General features: G+C 38.8%; 10 protein-coding genes across 10 annotated transcripts; 4 read left to right on the forward strand and 6 right to left on the reverse strand. All coding sequences in view use genetic code 12, as the record gives it.

Annotated features, from left to right (window-relative positions):
• Positions 1-545: 545 nt before the first annotated feature.
• Positions 546-1619, reverse strand: ULP1 (Ulp1p; the record flags this gene model as incomplete). The annotated part of the gene is made up of 1 exon (XM_036811350.1): positions 546-1619. One exon carries the CDS (start codon positions 1617-1619, stop codon positions 546-548), a length of 1074 nt encoding a protein of 357 aa, XP_036667795.1.
• Positions 1620-2052: 433 nt separating this feature from the next.
• Positions 2053-3594, forward strand: CPAR2_404380 (aminopeptidase; the record flags this gene model as incomplete). Its single annotated transcript, XM_036811351.1, has 1 exon — positions 2053-3594. The coding sequence occupies one exon, from the start codon at positions 2053-2055 to the stop codon at positions 3592-3594; it is 1542 nt and encodes a 513-aa protein (XP_036667796.1).
• A 63-nt stretch (positions 3595-3657) lies between these two features.
• On the reverse strand, positions 3658-4512 carry CPAR2_404390 (prohibitin subunit; the record flags this gene model as incomplete). The annotated part of the gene is made up of 1 exon (XM_036811352.1): positions 3658-4512. The coding sequence occupies one exon, from the start codon at positions 4510-4512 to the stop codon at positions 3658-3660; it is 855 nt and encodes a 284-aa protein (XP_036667797.1).
• A 705-nt stretch (positions 4513-5217) lies between these two features.
• Positions 5218-6727, forward strand: CPAR2_404400 (RNA-binding protein; the record flags this gene model as incomplete). Its single annotated transcript, XM_036811353.1, has 2 exons — positions 5218-5514; positions 6350-6727. The coding sequence occupies 2 exons, from the start codon at positions 5218-5220 to the stop codon at positions 6725-6727; spliced, it is 675 nt and encodes a 224-aa protein (XP_036667798.1).
• Positions 6728-7201: 474 nt separating this feature from the next.
• Positions 7202-9139, forward strand: MEA1 (Mea1p; the record flags this gene model as incomplete). The annotated part of the gene is made up of 1 exon (XM_036811354.1): positions 7202-9139. The coding sequence occupies one exon, from the start codon at positions 7202-7204 to the stop codon at positions 9137-9139; it is 1938 nt and encodes a 645-aa protein (XP_036667799.1).
• Positions 9140-9243: 104 nt separating this feature from the next.
• On the reverse strand, positions 9244-9651 carry CPAR2_404420 (uncharacterized protein; the record flags this gene model as incomplete). Its single annotated transcript, XM_036811355.1, has 1 exon — positions 9244-9651. One exon carries the CDS (start codon positions 9649-9651, stop codon positions 9244-9246), a length of 408 nt encoding a protein of 135 aa, XP_036667800.1.
• A 370-nt stretch (positions 9652-10021) lies between these two features.
• CPAR2_404430 (uncharacterized protein) lies at positions 10022-10405 on the reverse strand (the record flags this gene model as incomplete). The annotated part of the gene is made up of 1 exon (XM_036811356.1): positions 10022-10405. The coding sequence occupies one exon, from the start codon at positions 10403-10405 to the stop codon at positions 10022-10024; it is 384 nt and encodes a 127-aa protein (XP_036667801.1).
• Positions 10406-10569: 164 nt separating this feature from the next.
• On the reverse strand, positions 10570-12921 carry MUB1 (Mub1p; the record flags this gene model as incomplete). Its single annotated transcript, XM_036811358.1, has 1 exon — positions 10570-12921. The coding sequence occupies one exon, from the start codon at positions 12919-12921 to the stop codon at positions 10570-10572; it is 2352 nt and encodes a 783-aa protein (XP_036667802.1).
• Positions 12922-13564: 643 nt separating this feature from the next.
• On the reverse strand, positions 13565-14593 carry OAC1 (Oac1p; the record flags this gene model as incomplete). The annotated part of the gene is made up of 1 exon (XM_036811359.1): positions 13565-14593. One exon carries the CDS (start codon positions 14591-14593, stop codon positions 13565-13567), a length of 1029 nt encoding a protein of 342 aa, XP_036667803.1.
• A 438-nt stretch (positions 14594-15031) lies between these two features.
• CYM1 (Cym1p) lies at positions 15032-18124 on the forward strand (the record flags this gene model as incomplete). Its single annotated transcript, XM_036811360.1, has 1 exon — positions 15032-18124. One exon carries the CDS (start codon positions 15032-15034, stop codon positions 18122-18124), a length of 3093 nt encoding a protein of 1030 aa, XP_036667804.1.
• Positions 18125-18127: the final 3 nt, after the last annotated feature.

Consider the following 18127-nt stretch of genomic DNA (forward strand, 5'->3'; position numbering starts at 1 on the left):
TGGATAGAAAAGAGAAACACGGATACAATACAACTGGACTACTTTGATGTTTGTACTGCTACTGCAATTGTCGCCGCTGGTATATCGTTGATACCTTCAAACGTTGAATCACTGCTACTGACACTACTACTATACTACTTTCAAGAAATCATACAACCCCCCCCCCAAAAAAAAAAATTGTTGCAGTGCAACTTTATCAAAAAAAAGGAGTATGGGTTCAACAATATATTTCTATTGTTGTGGACTCTCTCTGTCCCTTTCTCTTATTTTTAAGATGCTGACTGGTGCGATGCCATTGAAGTTCTACATTTTCTAAACAGTACCATTGATGAATGAGATAATTGGTTGATCAATGTCGTCATCTTTGAGACCTTCAACTATCCAAGCTCCATTGTCTTTTTGTGGTTCTTCCTTTGTCTTATCTTGCTCAGTTTTTTCAAACAGGGGCGTCTCTTACTTTATTGTTACCTCAATGCACCAACAATGCGGTACAATAGTAGCAGTATTCCCACCTCCGCAATGTATTTCAATGCATTGCTCCATTTCTACGAAACGAAATTTGAAATCAATTTCATCAACGATAGCCTAGCATCTAGAGGGTTAAACTTGACATGCGCCAAATCCAACGATATTTCATCCCTGAAACAAAATTGATTGACAAGATAACAAGTAATCATTACAACAAATACTCCGCAATCGTCGAAATTTCGTTGCTGATCACAACTCAACTGAACAACTTTTATCTTCCCTCGTACCAAGTTCGAACAACTCTCGAGTTTTTTACATAGGTTCTGCAATTGTTGATCACCTTTGATGTCATCATCAATCCTCATTGAATCATAAATGTATAACTTGTCATCAAGAAGAGAAAGAATCCCCAATACCCAATGGTCACCATTATTTGCTGTTTCCAAATCCAACTCTTCTAGTGGCTCGTCAATCATGTTGATGGGTAAAAATATAAACTTCAGTTTCTTCAAATCGTCCATGGGTAAAAGATTTTCAATATCGGAAGCTGGGAAATGTTGCACGAGTTGAACTACACTGGGGAATAGGAGCTGAATTTGGTTGGTAAATGGTCGACATGATCCCAGGTCAATAAATGTCTCTTTTATGAGCTCGTAAATCAAGGATATATTGTTATCGTTGATCCATTCGCCGGGTAGGATATGCTCCAAATCGGATTTATACACCGATATGGAATGACAATGGGCAACTTTGAAATCTGAGACTCCTGATTTGGCTGTGGTTGTCTTTTTGATGATTTTGTCGTACAATTGTTTGAGTTCTTGCTTTGCTAAATAGGGCTTGAATGTAGCTTCAATAGCAATGTTGCTCGAATCCAATTCCATTTGTCTCTGCATTTGTTTCCTCCGTTGTACATTTACCTTTTTATTTTGTCGTAATTCACGCTTCTCCAGTTTAGTCAATTTCTTATTTGTTGTGGGCTCGTTAGGTCCATTCTTGGTTGTGGGGTTATCATCAACATTTTCTTGTACGATGTACTTATCCCATGGTAGCTCGTCTATACCATTGGTCGTGATGGATGGTTCCTTTGATGGAGAGTATCCAGGATCTATGCAAAAACCTTTGTGTTCCAGCCATGCAAACGACGTCATTGTATCTATTCATTGATCTATTTGAGCTGAAGAGTATAATTCGATTGACTGAGATTTTCTGGCGGAAGAAAAGTACACAAAAATATAATCTTATAAAGTACTTAATTTTGGGATTTCAATTAATATACGCTGACCAGCTTTCAGATCCTGGGAGCTGACTCAGATCAGACGGGTTTTAGAAACTTCTCTAATGACCTTTCTCACCAAAAATTTTCACGGATCACATGTTTATATATAAGATCTTTACGAAGAACGATTGAAGTGAAAAAAAAAAAAAAAAAAAAAAAAGAACAACTGAATAAGTAACGGAGGCTTTACAACCGACATTTGCAACAAGATCGATAGTCAATACTTCGTGGACGCATTTAATACGTAGAGGTGCCAGGATACAAAAACCACCTATACTTCAATTAGTCACGACGTTGAGTCAGCAATGAGGTCACGAATTCTATTTCAATTCATATCACGTCGGAGTATATCTCTAAACACGAGACCAAAAACTGCCATAAAACTAGGACAACCTACTTACGAAACAAGGCCCCACATTATACCCAAACCTGGCAATCTTACACCAGGGATATCAGCGCTCGAGTACTTCCAAAGAAGGCTGAGACTAGCTTCGAAGCTTCCCGATAATTCCCTAGCTATTATAATCGGAAACACTACACAATTCAGCTCTGGTAGTGTGTTCTACGATTTCCAACAAGATAATGACTTTTATTATTTAACTGGTTGGTTAGAGCCAGACTCAATCATGGTGCTCGAGAAAAAAGGGAACAAGGGTAATGATGATGATGTTGTACTACATATGTTGGTACCACCAAAGAATGAACAACGTGAATTATGGGAGGGTGCAAAAACTGGATTGGACGGTGCTGTTGAGTTTTTTAATGCTGATTCTGTTGAAGATGTTGGTAAAGCATCCACTTATATTAGGTCGCTTGTTCAATCCAGCAAAATGATCTACTACGACAACAAGTATGCTGAGAAACCAAAGTACAAGTCTGCATTCAGCTCGTTTTTCAACTTTGGTGGTGGTGGTAGTGACAAATGGACTGGTTTGAATGACATCATATTGGGTTCGGGAAAACCAGTAAGCCCATTGAGTTCAGTTGTTGCATCTTTGCGGAAAATTAAGTCTCCAGCTGAAATTGAAGTTATGCATGCCGCTGGACAAATTTCAAGTAGAGCAATTAACAAAGCCATTGGGCAAGTTGGGTCTACCGATCCGATTGCCACTGAAAAGACATTAGCCAAATATTTGGAATATCAATTTGTCAGAGGTGGCTGTGACAAACAAGCTTACATTCCTGTTGTTGCAAGTGGTTCAAATGCATTGACAATTCATTATACTAGAAACGATGATTTACTATATCGTGATGAGTTGGTTTTTGTTGACGCTGGTGGTAAACTAGGCGGGTACTGTGCTGACATTTCAAGGACATGGCCAAATTCAACAAAAGGGTTTAGCGAGCCGCAAAGAGACCTATACGAAGCGGTATTAAATACAAACAAAAAGTGTATTGAGTTGTGTAATGAGAGTTTGGGATACTCGTTACATGATATTCACGAGTATTCAGTTACGTCATTGAAAACAGAGTTGCAGAATATAACTGGATTCCAAAACTTGAGCAAAATTGATGTTTCACGATATCTCTATCCGCATTATATTGGTCACCATTTAGGGTTGGACTTGCACGACGTGCCCTCAATATCTCGATTCGAGAAATTGGTGGAGGGGAATGTCATCACTATTGAACCAGGCTTGTATATACCAGAGGATGACAGATGGCCCAAACATTTTCAAGGGATTGGTATTAGAGTGGAAGATGATGTTGTTGTGGGTGAAGCAAACGACGAGATTATTAATCTCACCAGCGGCTGCGTCAAGGAGATTGTCGATATCGAGTCATTGATCAATGGGGGTGTCACCACACCAGGTATAGATGATGAGTTGGTAGTATTGGATATTTAATGCATGTAATATAAAAGGAAACACGATAGACTATTTACAACCCAAAAAAATAGAAACTGAAACTTAGCGACCCAAGTTTAGCAAAAGGGAGTTTTTAGCGCCTTCTGCGCCACCTTCGCCACCATCTCCATTGCTGGGCAAGTAAGTGATGTTGGGGGAGCCAGCCAATGTACTAGCAATATCCTTGGAAGCTTCTAATCTTCTAATCATCAATAAACCATCACCTGCCTTGGCCAATGCCTTGGACACCACATCTGCAGATTCTGCTTCTCCCTCAGCTCTAATGATACTAGCTTTCTTTTCTTGTTCTGCTTTTTCAACCAAGTATTTCGATCTTTCAGCATCCTGTTGAGCAATTTGTTTCTGCTCGACCGCCTTTGTGAATTCACGTCCAAAAGTCATATGAGTAATCGATACATCCTCCAATTCAATGTTGAACTCGTTAGCTCTTCTTGACAACTCTTGCCTAATCCTTGCTGAAACAACTTCTCTTTGGGTGATTAATTCAGCAGCATCAAATTGAGCAACAATTGCTTTCAATATTTCATTACCAATTGCAGGCAACACCCTCTCATCATAATCTAAACCCAAGGTTTGGTAAATTGTGGGCAACTTAGGAACATCAGGCCTTGTCAATACACGCAATGTGATGGAAACATTTTGTAAATCTTTAGACCCAGTTGTAGTTGTAATCACTTTTGGTTTGATCCTTACATCAAACACGACAGCTTTTTGTAACCACGGAACAAGGAAATGAGTACCTTCACCTATAACTGTTTGTTCCACACCTTTTAAACGATCAAAGATGATAGCACGTTTCCCTCCAGGCACATCGTACATGGATGATTGAGCCAAAGCGAATGCAACACCAGCAGGCAATGCAATCTTTGATATAACTTCAGCAATTCTTTGGGACATTTGTGGTTGGGTCGAACAAATAGAGATGTGTGTGATCCTATTTGAGGGGGTGGTGACTTCGAGTTTGATTATTTGTATTGCGGTTGGTGTGTAAGAAGTAAAATTGCATTTTTGTCAATTTGCCTTTATAAAGTACACGACCCTTTTCAATGGTGGCCATTTTCGCAACTAATGAAGAGTAAGAGAAGCTTGTGATTGAATGTAAACATGAAATTCAAAAACTAGTGAGGCTCATATATGCATCTTTCTATATATACCCAGAGCTGGGTGATGTTGCTATGAGACGGAGAGTTTTTATAGAAACTGAGCAAGTAACACTAAGACCTAATAAAATTTGACTGGTGCGTAAGGGAAAGGGAAGCTACAATTCTCGAGGATATACCTTCATGTAATATGTTATATTCAGTTACCAGTACATCTTTAACAATACTTCAGTTCATTTAATTCAATTACAAGTTACAATATGGTATGGTACGGTATGGTACGGTACGGTATAACCAGCATAGCTAAAAAGATCCATGCACACATAGTTAATCAAACTTAAGGCGTGGCTACTTTTTTTTTCATTTTTTTGCGAAGGAAATGTGACACAACGAAAATTAAATTTTGAAATTCTTGCCAGTCCTTTTTCCCATTTGATCAACTTCATTCAATCAATCCAAATCAAACTATTTAGAACTGACTACATCGCTGCTTACTAAAAAGATGTCCGCCTCATTAGATAAATCATTAGATGATATCATTTCATCTTCAAAAAAATCTTTCAAATCAAGAAGACCTGGTGCTAAAATTGGTGGTGGTGCTAAAGGTAATCAAAACAAAGTTGGAAAAAAGTTGGTTGGAAACAAGACTAAAAAGACTGCTACTTTTAAAAGACCAAATGGTCCAAAACCTGCTGCAGCCGCTGCTGCTGCTGCTGCTGTTCCAGCATTTGACTTGTCGTATGCTACAAAAGTCAACGTAACTGGTTTACCAAAGGACTTGAAGCAAGACAATATTAGGGTATGTTTAGTATAATGGAAATGACAAAATGGAAAGAAAAAAAGATAGAAAAGAAGAATAGAGTGGATTCTTAGGGGAGATGTTGAGTTCATGGGGAAGTTTTCTGTTCAGTGCGAGGTCATTGATGTTGCATCTCATCATGATACAAACGAGGAAGCTCCGAAATGGTTCATTTGTGAATCTAGACGGGTAGGGTTTGACGTTGCGTTTCCTTCGAAAGTGCTAGTAGACGACAATACTGCTTTCATTCCGAAACCTGTATCTGCACCATGTGTAGTGGCAGTTCGGGCTAACGCGATAGCCGGATAGTTCAAGAAGGGCAAGTCAAGAGTTGGGTGAGATAATCTCCCCAGGCGGCTAGTTGGCCGAAAGGTTGTCAATATTGAACAAAAACTGTGTATTGAGACCAACTGGTTAATTTTGGCACCGTCTGTTCAACTTTGCGACACCGACTTTCGCACGGAACATTTGGTCAGCGCCATTTAAATCCGTGACCACTAGCTACATTTTTGTCATCAAACTGTGTTGATAATATGCTGTGTTTTTTACGAGCAATATATCGGTTTCGCAGCAGGCTTCACTCGGTTCCATTTGACTTCGCTTGACTTCACTTGACTTCACTAGACTTTACTAGACTTTACTTGACTGCACTATTTGAAAAATGCAATGTGGGATATTCCGCAATCAAACAATGTCAGCACATTTCAAACGGAGCCACACGTCCAAGAAACTCGATTCTCATATTCTTGATCAACACGTCTACATTCTTTCTTTCTTTTTTTTTCCCATGTTATATATTCACTTCTACTTTGAGACAAAAGACTAACAATTTTAGGAATTTTTTCAATCACAAGTTGGTGGTGTTCAAACCGTGGCCTTGAGTTATAATGAAAGAGGTCAATTTAAAGGTGTTGCCACAGTAATTTTCAAATCCAACAAGAATGCCGCTTTGGCCGTTGAAAAGTACCATGGTGCTTCTATCGATGGTGGTAAGGGAAAATTATCCTTGGAATTGATTATCGATACTACTAAGAAACCTCTTGCCGCTAGAATTGCTGCTAAACCAGTGCAAAAAGCACAAGCAGCCAAGGCTATCGAGAACAAAAAGAAGTTGTTGGTGAAGAAGGCAAAGAAACCAGCCAAGAAGCCCCAACAAAAGAAGAAAACCGTTGAGGAATTAGACCAAGAAATGGCGGATTATTTTGAGAGTTAGGTTTTTGCGTTTGAGTTTTCATTCGCCGTAGTGTGTATTTTTATCACAAATATGTTGTTGTAGTTTAGTATGGGGGGACACTATTGTAGATTTGTCGTTTTTCTAAAATACAAGAATGAGACCCAAAACTCGGGCTAAAATGTTTGTTCACCTTTTCGAAAAAGGGGGGAAGGGTGAGGAACGTAACGAGAGTTGATGATGTTAGTGGTAGTAGTCGCAATGCTACCAGCAACAGTGCTAGATATCGATTCTATAAATTCTGAACCCACCCAGTTCATCACAATATGTTTCTTCATATTGTTATTGTAACATTTCACAACACTAAAAGAGAGAAAGCACGAGAAAAAAAAAAAAGCTGCTGAAAATTCAATTCTGTGGAAAAGTTTCAAACATATTTTGGTCCAGACCTGAGACATCCAAGACAGACCTCGTTACTGCCTTCTCTCACCACTCCTGCTACACCCACTACGCACCATGCCCAACTTGGAACTTATCCTAACAGCAGAATTTCATATAGATAAAGGTCCATCTTTGGTGTACCAATATCCTCATGAAATCCCCGGTTTGCAAAATTTATATTTCCTTCCTGAATTGATGTTGCCTGATCAAATACACAAACGCAGTGAGGATTATACCCTTTTCCTACTATATCGAAACATGATCACTGGTGACTTCCAATACTTGTACAATAAAAACACTTGTGAACCAGATCCGTATTTCTTGTACACTATAGTGTTGAATTTACACAATGATGAATATAAACGAGGATCTCAAGTCAAGAGTTTATCCATAATTACCAAAATCCCCTATTTCAAGAATTTCAAACCGGTATTGATGATTTGCTTAGACTCGTATTTTAATAATAATAATTTTGACGTTGTTAAGGAGCTTTATCGCAGCTTGAATGAAAAAGATTTCAGTATGAGTCATGATCCATCCGATATTGGAGGCAGCAGCACTGACTTGAGTATTGTGAAAAAGATTTTGATTTCGAGTGTATTGGATCTACCCATTAATGACAAGATTTATTACGATGAAAGCTTTAGAAATAAGGTGCTTGGTATTGGAAAAAATAGAATACCCAATGATACATTGTTTATTCGAAAAGATTTGAGTTTTAATTCGATTGTCAACTTCAACAAGATGAATATCCCCATCAAAGTGCCACTATTGAACTTGCCTGATACAATTGGGGACTATTTAAACCCTACCGATTTGAATTTTAAACCAAACTTGATCAATATTTTAAACTCGAAGTTATCAGGGGACCTATTGAATAGTGAAATGACCGTTTATGGACTACAAACACCACCGATAATCATTTTGATTAATGCTGTGTTGACTGGGAAAAAGATATTGGTACTCAGTTATGATAATAGTTCTGGTTATATCATTGATCATATACTCTTGATTTTGAAAATTGTGACTGGAGGCGGCATCTTGAGTGGGATTTTAACCAACTATAACGTGTTTCCTATAATTGATGTGTCCAAGATTGATTTACTTGAACAATGTGATAGTTTTATTGCTGGTACGATAAACCCATTTTTCAAGCACAATGATAAACTCTGGGATCTCATGTATGATTTAGATGCCAATGAGTTAATTATCAGTTCTAATATTGCTGATTCCTCAGCCACTGAAGTTACTTCTGAATACAAGAATTCCATCATTTCCGAAGATGCAAGATTCTTGTCAAGCTTACAATTGTCAATTTTCAACTATAATGATGACTTGACGACAATTCAATTGATCTTTCGTCGTCATATCAATGAGATTGTTCGAATTTTGCTCAGTTCCAAAAACTTCAATAGCGATTTATTCCCCAGCAATAAAGATTTGATCCTTTTGCTTGATGGAATTGGTTATTTTTGGTCAAGTGATACGACAAAATTGTTGGAAATGTCTTGTTATCAATTGATTTCGAAAAAATTCCAAGATTTATTATACATGGGTAAATTCACTTATAATCTTCTTTTACCAAACTTGTCCAATGAGTTAAATTTAATGATTGATTTACATTATCATTTGCAAAGCTTGAGCAACATTTCAGTGGTTAATACCAATTCTAAAATCAATGAACGTGAAGTTTGGTTCAACATTTTGAAATTTTTGATTTCGGGGAAATCATTGGAAATTTTCCTTTTGACTACATATTTGATTCCACCAAGTAGCTCAACTAGTTTACAAAGCTCCTCGGCTCATGGTGGAAGCTTGACGATATTTGATAAAAACAAAGGAATTGAATTACTTTTGATCAACCTTTTCAATTACGATGATCAAATTAAATCAAATGTTATCATGATTTTACAAGAATTGCAAGATAATTTCTTGTGTGGTTGGTGTCTTGACTTATTTTTGAAAAGTAACACAGTTTATGAGATTGCGTTTAACGACTTGATTAATGAATGATTGTTGAGGCACCGCCATTTTATTTCACTTTCGTATATACACTATGTTTAATTCACGTATTTACAGATTGGACGACAACATTCTCCTCGCCATCTACTCACATCTCACTTGATTACTTTATCCTCTGGAGCAGGCGAATAATACTGAGCTTCTTTCTCTCTATCATCAGGCCAATATTTTTGCTTCAAGATATTATATAAACTTAACCTATCACCTGGTCTTCTTGTGCTATAAGCAAACCCACTACCAATATATTTACTTTGCCTTTTCTCATCATCATAATTCAAGTTTGGGTTGTTCTCAGGAAACCCTGGTCTTTTGATACTGATACTGAATTCATTATCGGAATTGTTCACATCTGAATCATTCTCCAATTTGTGACGTTGCTCCTTCTTGTATGCAATATGCTTCTTCCCCGTAATGAATAAAGAAATGGCGATGGCGGCAAAAAGAGCATATCTTCGAAGTACGGTAGAACGTGTTTCGTTACTTCTCTTTGCTAAGCTATTCATCGTGGCCATGACGTGTATTTATAGTAGGATGAAAGTAAATCGGATGATTAAAGGAAAATGACAAAGACAAAAATTCCGACTTGATGATTGGTGCGCGCTACCTGATACCCGATCCTGTGCTTTAGCTCACAACGACATTGGGTGCACCTCTCCTGCCATCCGTCATAGATGTGTACACTCCAAGCTGCTGAGTAAAGATCACTCGTGGTACCTGAATCCATTTCTAACCGGCTCAATGAGCTAACATAATTCAATAAGCTGTCACTCTCCCGGTCCCGATTCCCCTTCTCCTGCAACACGAATCAAGCAAATTAAACTTTCTGCCCTCTCATTCCTTTGCTTTTCTGTATTGATGCAATCAGGCCACTTATTATGTATTAATTTGCTCACTATCATCTCGACTTAATCGATAAAACACGACAAATTTGTCCAAAACATGGCAGATGTACTTTTTGTTGGGTCCTGAATTGAAATTAACCAACTTCTTGTCCTTTGTGCCTATTGCTTCAATTAGGTTTCGATACTCGCTAATTTCTGTGTCGGACAATTCGCGTTGCTGTTGCTGTTGCTGCTGTTGCTGCTGTTGCTGCTGCTGCTGCTGTTGTTGTTGTTGTTGTTCATATTCTTTGTTATCGTATGCCCCTATATACTGTAGCTCGTTTGTAAACACGACAATTTCATCAATTGCAATAAAATTGTAAAGCTTCAAAGTCTGTTCTAGTATTTGTACCGTTTCAGAAGGTAGGGTTGTCATTTTAGTGAAGGTTGATAAAGTAGTACATCGACGGTGTACGACTGTACACAACAATCTTGCTGCTACCAAGCCATACCCAATTTTCCCCAACAGGCGTCTACATCTCAACAGACCTCCGAATGCATGCAATATATTCTATTTAGCTATAATTTATAAACGTATTCCTACCCATCATCATTGGCTCCCTCGCTTCCAGCTTCTTGACTTCCTGGATCATCAGATAGTGTATTCATTCGTCCAGCAGCTGTTGGATCATCTTGAGTATTTTGATGAGCTGTTGCTGAAGTTGATGTCTGGTTACTAGCGCTACTACTTGAAGAGCTAGGAATGCACCAGTTGCGATGGCAGTGCCATGCTTTCATTTGGCAATCACGAGAACAATACTTTGTTCGTTTACATCGGCGGCATTTGGAAAATTCACGTGGATACTTTTCCCACTTTCCACAATCCAAATTTCCACATTGACGAACACCTCCCTTGAGATCGTTGCGACGGCAAGAGTTCCTCATGATAACCCCTGACCAATAGTACATATCAGTACCGGATAAAAAGGTAAACTTTTCAACAAGTGGAAACAAATTGATTCTCTTGTATTCTCTTAACGATTCATCCTTGTCTTCGTCATATTCATCGATATCAAAGTATTTGTACTCTTCATAATCCCACTTGCGCTCGAGATAGTTCTTTGTCTTTTCTCGTTGCTCAACGATTGAAATTGACAATTTCTGGCTTTCTTCATCAACTAGCCGATTCAACTTTTCGTTTAACTGATAGAGTTTGATTTTGCGTAGAAAGCCATTATTCAATGACTCACAAGCCACAACTTTTTCAAATAACTCTGACATAACATTAACCCGATCAGTGGAACCCCTGAACGTGCCTTCGCTCGAGTCGGAAAAGACCTCCTCCGAGTCTTCCTCAGAATTGCTTTTAACATTACACGCATCCTCGTCATTGTCATCTTCGTCATTCTCAATCTCCTCTTCCACACCTTCTTTTTCTTCTTCTTCTTCTTCTGCGTTTCCACCAAATTGAACAGGACATATTGCTTCGCTGTCTTCGTACCGCGTGTCACACAATGAAAATTTATCATCATTGAGGATCAATCTATCGTCATTCAAAGGAGTCATCATTTGAGGCGAGTTTGATGCGCTTGGATTAAACTTTTTCAAGCAAGCGATCCTTTGTTTCCTTGATTTTGGCCTGATGGTTGGCCTTGGGTGTATGCTAAGAGACTTTTTGACCTTTAAGCGGATTTGGTTCTCCAAATACATCTTCAATTGCTTATCACGTATACTCATATCCAAAACCAAATGCGTGTTTTGCAAAACCTCTTTGAGGTATGGATACTTTGAAATGTATGCTAATAGCTGTAAAGACCACACGATATCATCGTCCTTTGGTATAACAACTCCTGTTTTTGTAAATGATCGCACTGCTGTTTTGGGTCCTGCGCTATTGTTGATACTCATATCGCGCGTATACAACTCTGACAAAAAGTGGAGGTTGCTATCCATATCGAATTCACAATCATGGATAAATCCTTCTTCAAGCACATCAGCTTCCCTCGTCTCCCGAAGTCTGCCCAAAATATTCAAAACGATAAAGTTTCGTTTCACTTCTGAATAAATCGGCAAGCTATGCACAAACTTCTTGTTATTGATACTGTCATCTCCATGATTGTCAGCAAATGAGGAGGCTCGAAGAAGTCGAAACAAATGCTCGAGACTCGAGTGTTCAACATCCTCATGGCTGATATTATCTAAAGTAATACCTCCAGAAACAAGATTATCAGTTGAAATATTTGTGATTGATGTGGACTCAAATGCAGCCGCTGTAGTCAGAAACTGATCATAATATAGACTATTCGGTATGGGCACAAAGGTAGTGTTGGGCATATCCTCTCTGTTTGCATCATCTCGCAATACCGACGGATTTATTGTGAAGCCATCTGGCTCTTCTGGGTCAAAATTGGTCTGAAACCGGCGCTCACTTTGAATGTTCAATGGTTGGATAGGTTCCGAAAACGTATCGTGCAGTCGATCTGGCTGTTGCTGCTGCTGTTGCTGCAGAGTAGTAGTAGTAGTCGTATGCAAGAACACTTGCTCGTGTAATGTCAAGTAATTATCCAATACAGTTGCAATAATGGGCAAGATACCTGCTCTCACCACTTTTTGTCTAATTTTCTCAGTGCCTCGAGTTCCAACAAGTACTAAACATTGGAAAGCTAGCGTCCATTTCCAAGCAATCAACACCTGTTTATCTCCATTTTCATTGATGAATCGCCTACAGTTATGACACTCATGCAATATTTCGATTAACCTCTCAATTCCCCCATCGACAGAAAGTGTCTCGCGAACTTTCGCCGAGGAGCTAACCAAATATGTGAGATAGTTCAACGAATTGACTAAAGGTTTATCTGATGTAACATCCAACGCTCGTCTATCATAAAGACTTGTTGTTATTGTGACTGCTGCTTTATTGCTTGAAATGGCTCTGTAGTTAGAATCACGCATCTAAAGATTCTGTGACTGATGCAATGCTAAATGATTTGTTGTTCACTATGAGTAGTTACTTATGTGGCTTGAAGGTTCATGAATGATTCTCAACCAGGGAGATTTGCAATATTTTTCGAAATTTCAACTGGTCCTATAATGTGAGTGGCGTTAAAAAAAAAAAAAAAAAACAAAGGTGCTGATTTAAAATAAATAAGTGGAATATATATGGGAAATGTTGCAATCGTGAGTGAAACAAACAGGACCTAATCTTATAGGATTTGGTTGATATATGCTGTAAGGAGGGTGCAAGTAGTGGTGATGATTGTAGGTGTAGCCACTGAATAACTTTTTTTGTCTCTGGCTAGAGTTTTGAAATTGTATTTCAAACTGTGTAATTATTTTTTTTTCTTCTTCTTTTTCTCTTTCTTTGCACCGGTTTGCGCTCCCTCTTCTTTGTGACACATACTGATGACAACGAGTGAAACCCCCAACCGAAACATGCGATGAAGAATCCCCATCTCTTTATGAGGTCACTGGGTCGCTTGTGGGTAAGCTTCAGTTCCATAAACACTACAAAGGCGCGTCCGTCGTTAAACAAATAATCTTGTCTATCATCTCTATGAATTAAATAAAAATCTATAAGCTTTCAGGTAGTTCCTTTTCAAACAGGATCCAATCCTAATCTATGCTCAATCTTAACCATAGCTTTCATGCAATGTTCCATGAATATCAATGTCAATATACTATGAGGTCCAACTCTAAATAATTGAGCCCAGAAACCTTTGTACAAGGCCATTGGACCTTCAATAGAAATTGTTTTTCTGAAGCAGTCCAAAGGACCCTTGTACAAGTTCCCCTTCTGGTTGTACATTCTTGTCAATACAACATCCCATGGATTCATCACTATTGCTACGCCTAGACCTGCCATTGACGCACTGATGAAATGCAATAGCAAGGTGTTGTCCTTTGCAATGTGATGTTTCAATACAAAATTCTTGGTCAAGTTGTATACTGGTAATTGGGCTGCTGATCCAGCACCAGTTCTCAAAATGGCGGCGTCAACTCCTCTGTATAATCCTTTGAAACCTTCTGCTCTATAAATCAGCGTCAACCCATCTAATGCACCACTATAATACGTCTGTTGTCCCACTGCACCGGTTTTAGAATACGATTGCATTCTGGTTTTGACCAAGAAGAATGGAGAGGCTAAGACAGCGCCAGCTGACCCAGACACAAATCCAGCAACGACATTGATTAGTAAATTTTGTGGAACATGGCCATTCTGGATTTTCGAAGGGGCAAACATCTTTGTGAGATAATATCGACTAGGTTCGTAAAGCCCAATTCTGCATCCATTTAAGCCAAGTTGGTAAAAATACCCACACATCAATCCTTGTTGTAATCCTTTGATTCCCTCATGTTTGTAAATTGTTGCAAAAGCTTGGAGTGGGTTCTTATATAGTTTCGCCTGTCCTTTCAGCTTTGATAGTTCACCTTGTAATTGCATTCTAGTTTTAACCAACTCAATAGGATTGGTAAAAGTCACTGCTCCACACGCGGCAACACCACCGGCAATAAAGCCACCCAATGTTGTCACTTTTTGGGCATTGTTTTTAGGGACGTCGCTTACGACTGGTTTGTTTAAGTGTACCTCATGTGGGATCTTTAATGTGGACCGTGGTTCGCTCATTGGGGAGTAATAGCTCTTCAAGTTCCGGTTGTTCACAAGTTAGGGCAAGTTAGGGTTGATTGTGGACTTGTGAAAAATTATGCGGGTCCCACAGAAAAAAAAAGTTTGGAAAAAGAAATGAAAATGGTAATGCCCGGAAACGGCCATAAGTTTTGAGATAGACTCGTTTCAAAAATGATTAAACCAGAAGCCATGGTAGTAGGAGGGGTAGTATCTTCGTCGTTTCTACTGTCGAGTACCTGAACATGTGACCCCTCAGCTTTGAACCCCCCCCCCCCCCCCCCGAGTTTAGGAGACTAATCATTGAGCAAGTCACGTGTAAACTTTTTATCACGTGCTGGACGGCAAAATGGTTGCGCGGACTGAAAAGAATTTCGGGTCTAGAAGGGAAAGAGCTTTACTCAGACGGTCATTCCCAAAAGTGAAAGAAACTTCACGATGTTGAGGTACAACCTAAGACGAACATTCAAGCCAGTAATTTCACAGAGATACGCGTCAAGCAATTCAACCGCTTTGCAAAAATATCCCATCAGTTCCAAGTTACACGGATATGAAATCGTCAAGACTACCACAATACCTGAATTTTCATTAGTTGCAGTATTGTTAAATCATGAAGCTAGCGGAGCTCAACATTTACACTTGGACTCAGCTAATGATAATAATAATGTGTTCTCGATAGCATTCAAAACAAACCCACCTGATGCCACTGGAGTTCCTCATATTCTAGAGCATACAACATTATGTGGTTCAAAGAAGTACCCAGTTAGAGACCCATTTTTTAAGATGTCTAATCGAAGTTTGAGTAATTTTATGAATGCAATGACTGGACATGATTACACGTTTTATCCATTTGCTACGACTAACCCTAAAGATTTCGAAAACTTGATGGATGTGTATCTCTCATCCGTTCTTGAACCGTTGTTGAATTACAATGATTTCATACAAGAGGGATGGAGATTGGAGAACTCAACCTTAGACGACATCAAGAGCAAGCTCGAGTTCAAAGGTGTGGTTTATAATGAGATGAAGGGACAATATTCGAATTCAATGTACTATTTTTACATCAAATTTTTGGAGTCAATATATCCAACATTGAACAACTCCGGAGGAGACCCCACAAAGATGACGGATCTAACATACAAGGAGCTAGTTAATTTCCACAACCGCAATTATCATCCGTCAAACGCAAGGACGTTTACCTATGGAAATTTACCATTGGAGAGCCACTTAAGTCGACTCGATGAGTTCTTTAAAGGCTTTGAAAAGAGGCAAGGGCCATCATACTCCAAAGTCAAGGAGCCCATTTTTGTCACGGACCCAAAACAATCTTACAATGTGACAGTGCCTGGTCCTTTTGATTCAATGGTCAACAAAGACATTTCAGAGCAGTATAATGCATCGATTACGTGGTACTTGGGAAACCCGTTAGATCCGCTGATGCATTACAACCTATTCAAATGGAAAATACTCGGTTCCTTATTGTTCGATGGTCACAACTCCCCACTTTATCAAGAATTGATCGAAAGTGGGTTCTCTGAGGACTTTTCTGCCAATTCGGGATTGGATTCTACGAGTGCCCTATTTTCAATTACAATTGGTCTCAACTATTTGACAAAAGACAAGGTTAAAAACTTAGAGTCAGTGATCACTAACATCGTGAAGGACAATGTTGTACCAAAGTTGAAAGAAAACGATGCCTCATACAAGGATAGAGTTGAGGCTTTGTTACACCAAATTGAGTTGGGATTCAAGAGGCACAAACCTGAATTTGGATTTAGTTTATTGAGTTCGCTTGTTCCATCGTGGGTGAATGGTGCGGATCCGTTAGAAGTTCTCACTGTTGAAAAGATCTTGTCCAAGTTCAAGAAAGAATATTCAGAGAGGGGGCTATTGATGTTCGAAGAGTTGTTGAATGATACTTTGTTGAATGACGAAATTAAAAAGTTCAAGTTCACAATGGAGCCAAAACTGAACTTCGCAAAAGAATTGAGTCAAATAGAGGCCGATAATTTGGAAAATAAAGTCAAAAGTCTCACCAAAGATGATTTAAAGCAAATCTACGACAAGAATATTGAGTTGGCGGAGTCACAAAGTCAAGAACAAAATGCCGATGTGTTGCCCACCTTGACAGTGGAAGATATATCCAAAAGAGGAGCCTTTTATGATATTGCTGTCACACGTGCAAACAACAAAGACATCAGTGAGAGAATTGTTGACACCAATGGACTTGTCTATGTAAGTGCATTGAAGGAGATACCTTTCTTGCCAACTAAATATTACAAGTATCTTCCGCTATTCAACAGTTGTTTGACAAATCTTGCCGGTACTACTGAGACTTCAATTACTGATCTTGAGACTAAAATCCAGTTGGTTACTGGTGGTATTTCTTTTAACCACAAGATTTCGCCCGATCCTTATAATATAAATCTGATGAAATTGCAGTATCTGTTGAGTGGTGCTGCTTTAAAAGAAAATGCGGCACATATTTACGATTTATGGCGTGAAATTTTGCAAGATACAAGATTCAGTAATAATGACGACGTATTAGATAAACTCAATACCTTGATCAAGAATATGGGACAGAACCAAATCAATGCTGTAGCTGACAGCGGCCATTCGTATGCCTGCGGGGTTAGTAATTCAAAGATTACTCCAGCCAAATATATAAAAGAAGTGACTAGTGGGTTGAATCAGGTTCAGTTTGTTATGGAAATGAATAGGAACCTTGAAAGCAAAGGCAAGGAGTATTTAAGGGATGAAATTTTGCCTGTATTGAGGAGCATAAGAGATACTATCTTGCAAGGTGATTTCAAATACAGGGTTGTTGGTGATCTTGAAACAGTGAAGGAGAATGAGACTTTTATTGCCAAGTTTGATGAACAAATTTCATCTTCAACAGCTGCACCTTTTGCAACTGACGGGCTCGACTCATTACTCGAATCTTTCAAGTACAATCACGCTTCCGAAAAGAAACTAGTCAATCTTCCATTTCAAGTGGGCTACTCATGTTTGGCCAAAAAAGGCACATCATTCTCATCCAAAGATGGTGCTGCATTGCAAATTTTGTCCCAATTGTACACCTTCAAGAACTTGCACTCCAAGATTAGAGAAGCTAATGGTGCTTATGGTGGTGGCTTGACTTATGATGGGTTAGGAGGTACTTTAGATTTCTATTCTTATAGAGATCCAAACCCAGTCAAGTCAATCCAAACATTTGAGGAGTCATTTCCATATGGACTTGATGCGAAATGGAGTGAGAAGGATCTTACAGAGGCCAAATTAAGAGTATTTCAAAGTATTGATGCACCCATCAATGTCGCAAGTCAAGGTGCAACTGAATTCTTTGAAGGCATCAGTGACGATTTGAGACAAGAAAGAAGAGAGAATTTCCTCAACACGACTATTCAAGATTTGCAACATGTAACTCAAAACTACCTTGTCAACAATCCTAACAACCTATCGACAATCATTGGTGATAAGGATTTATTGAACGTTGATGGCAGCTGGAAAATCAAAAACCTCAAGTTGTAAATA

Source organism: Candida parapsilosis, contig 006372, assembly GCF_000182765.1.
Source record: "Candida parapsilosis strain CDC317 annotated contig 006372".
NCBI classification, from domain to species: domain Eukaryota; kingdom Fungi; phylum Ascomycota; class Pichiomycetes; order Serinales; family Debaryomycetaceae; genus Lodderomyces; species Lodderomyces parapsilosis.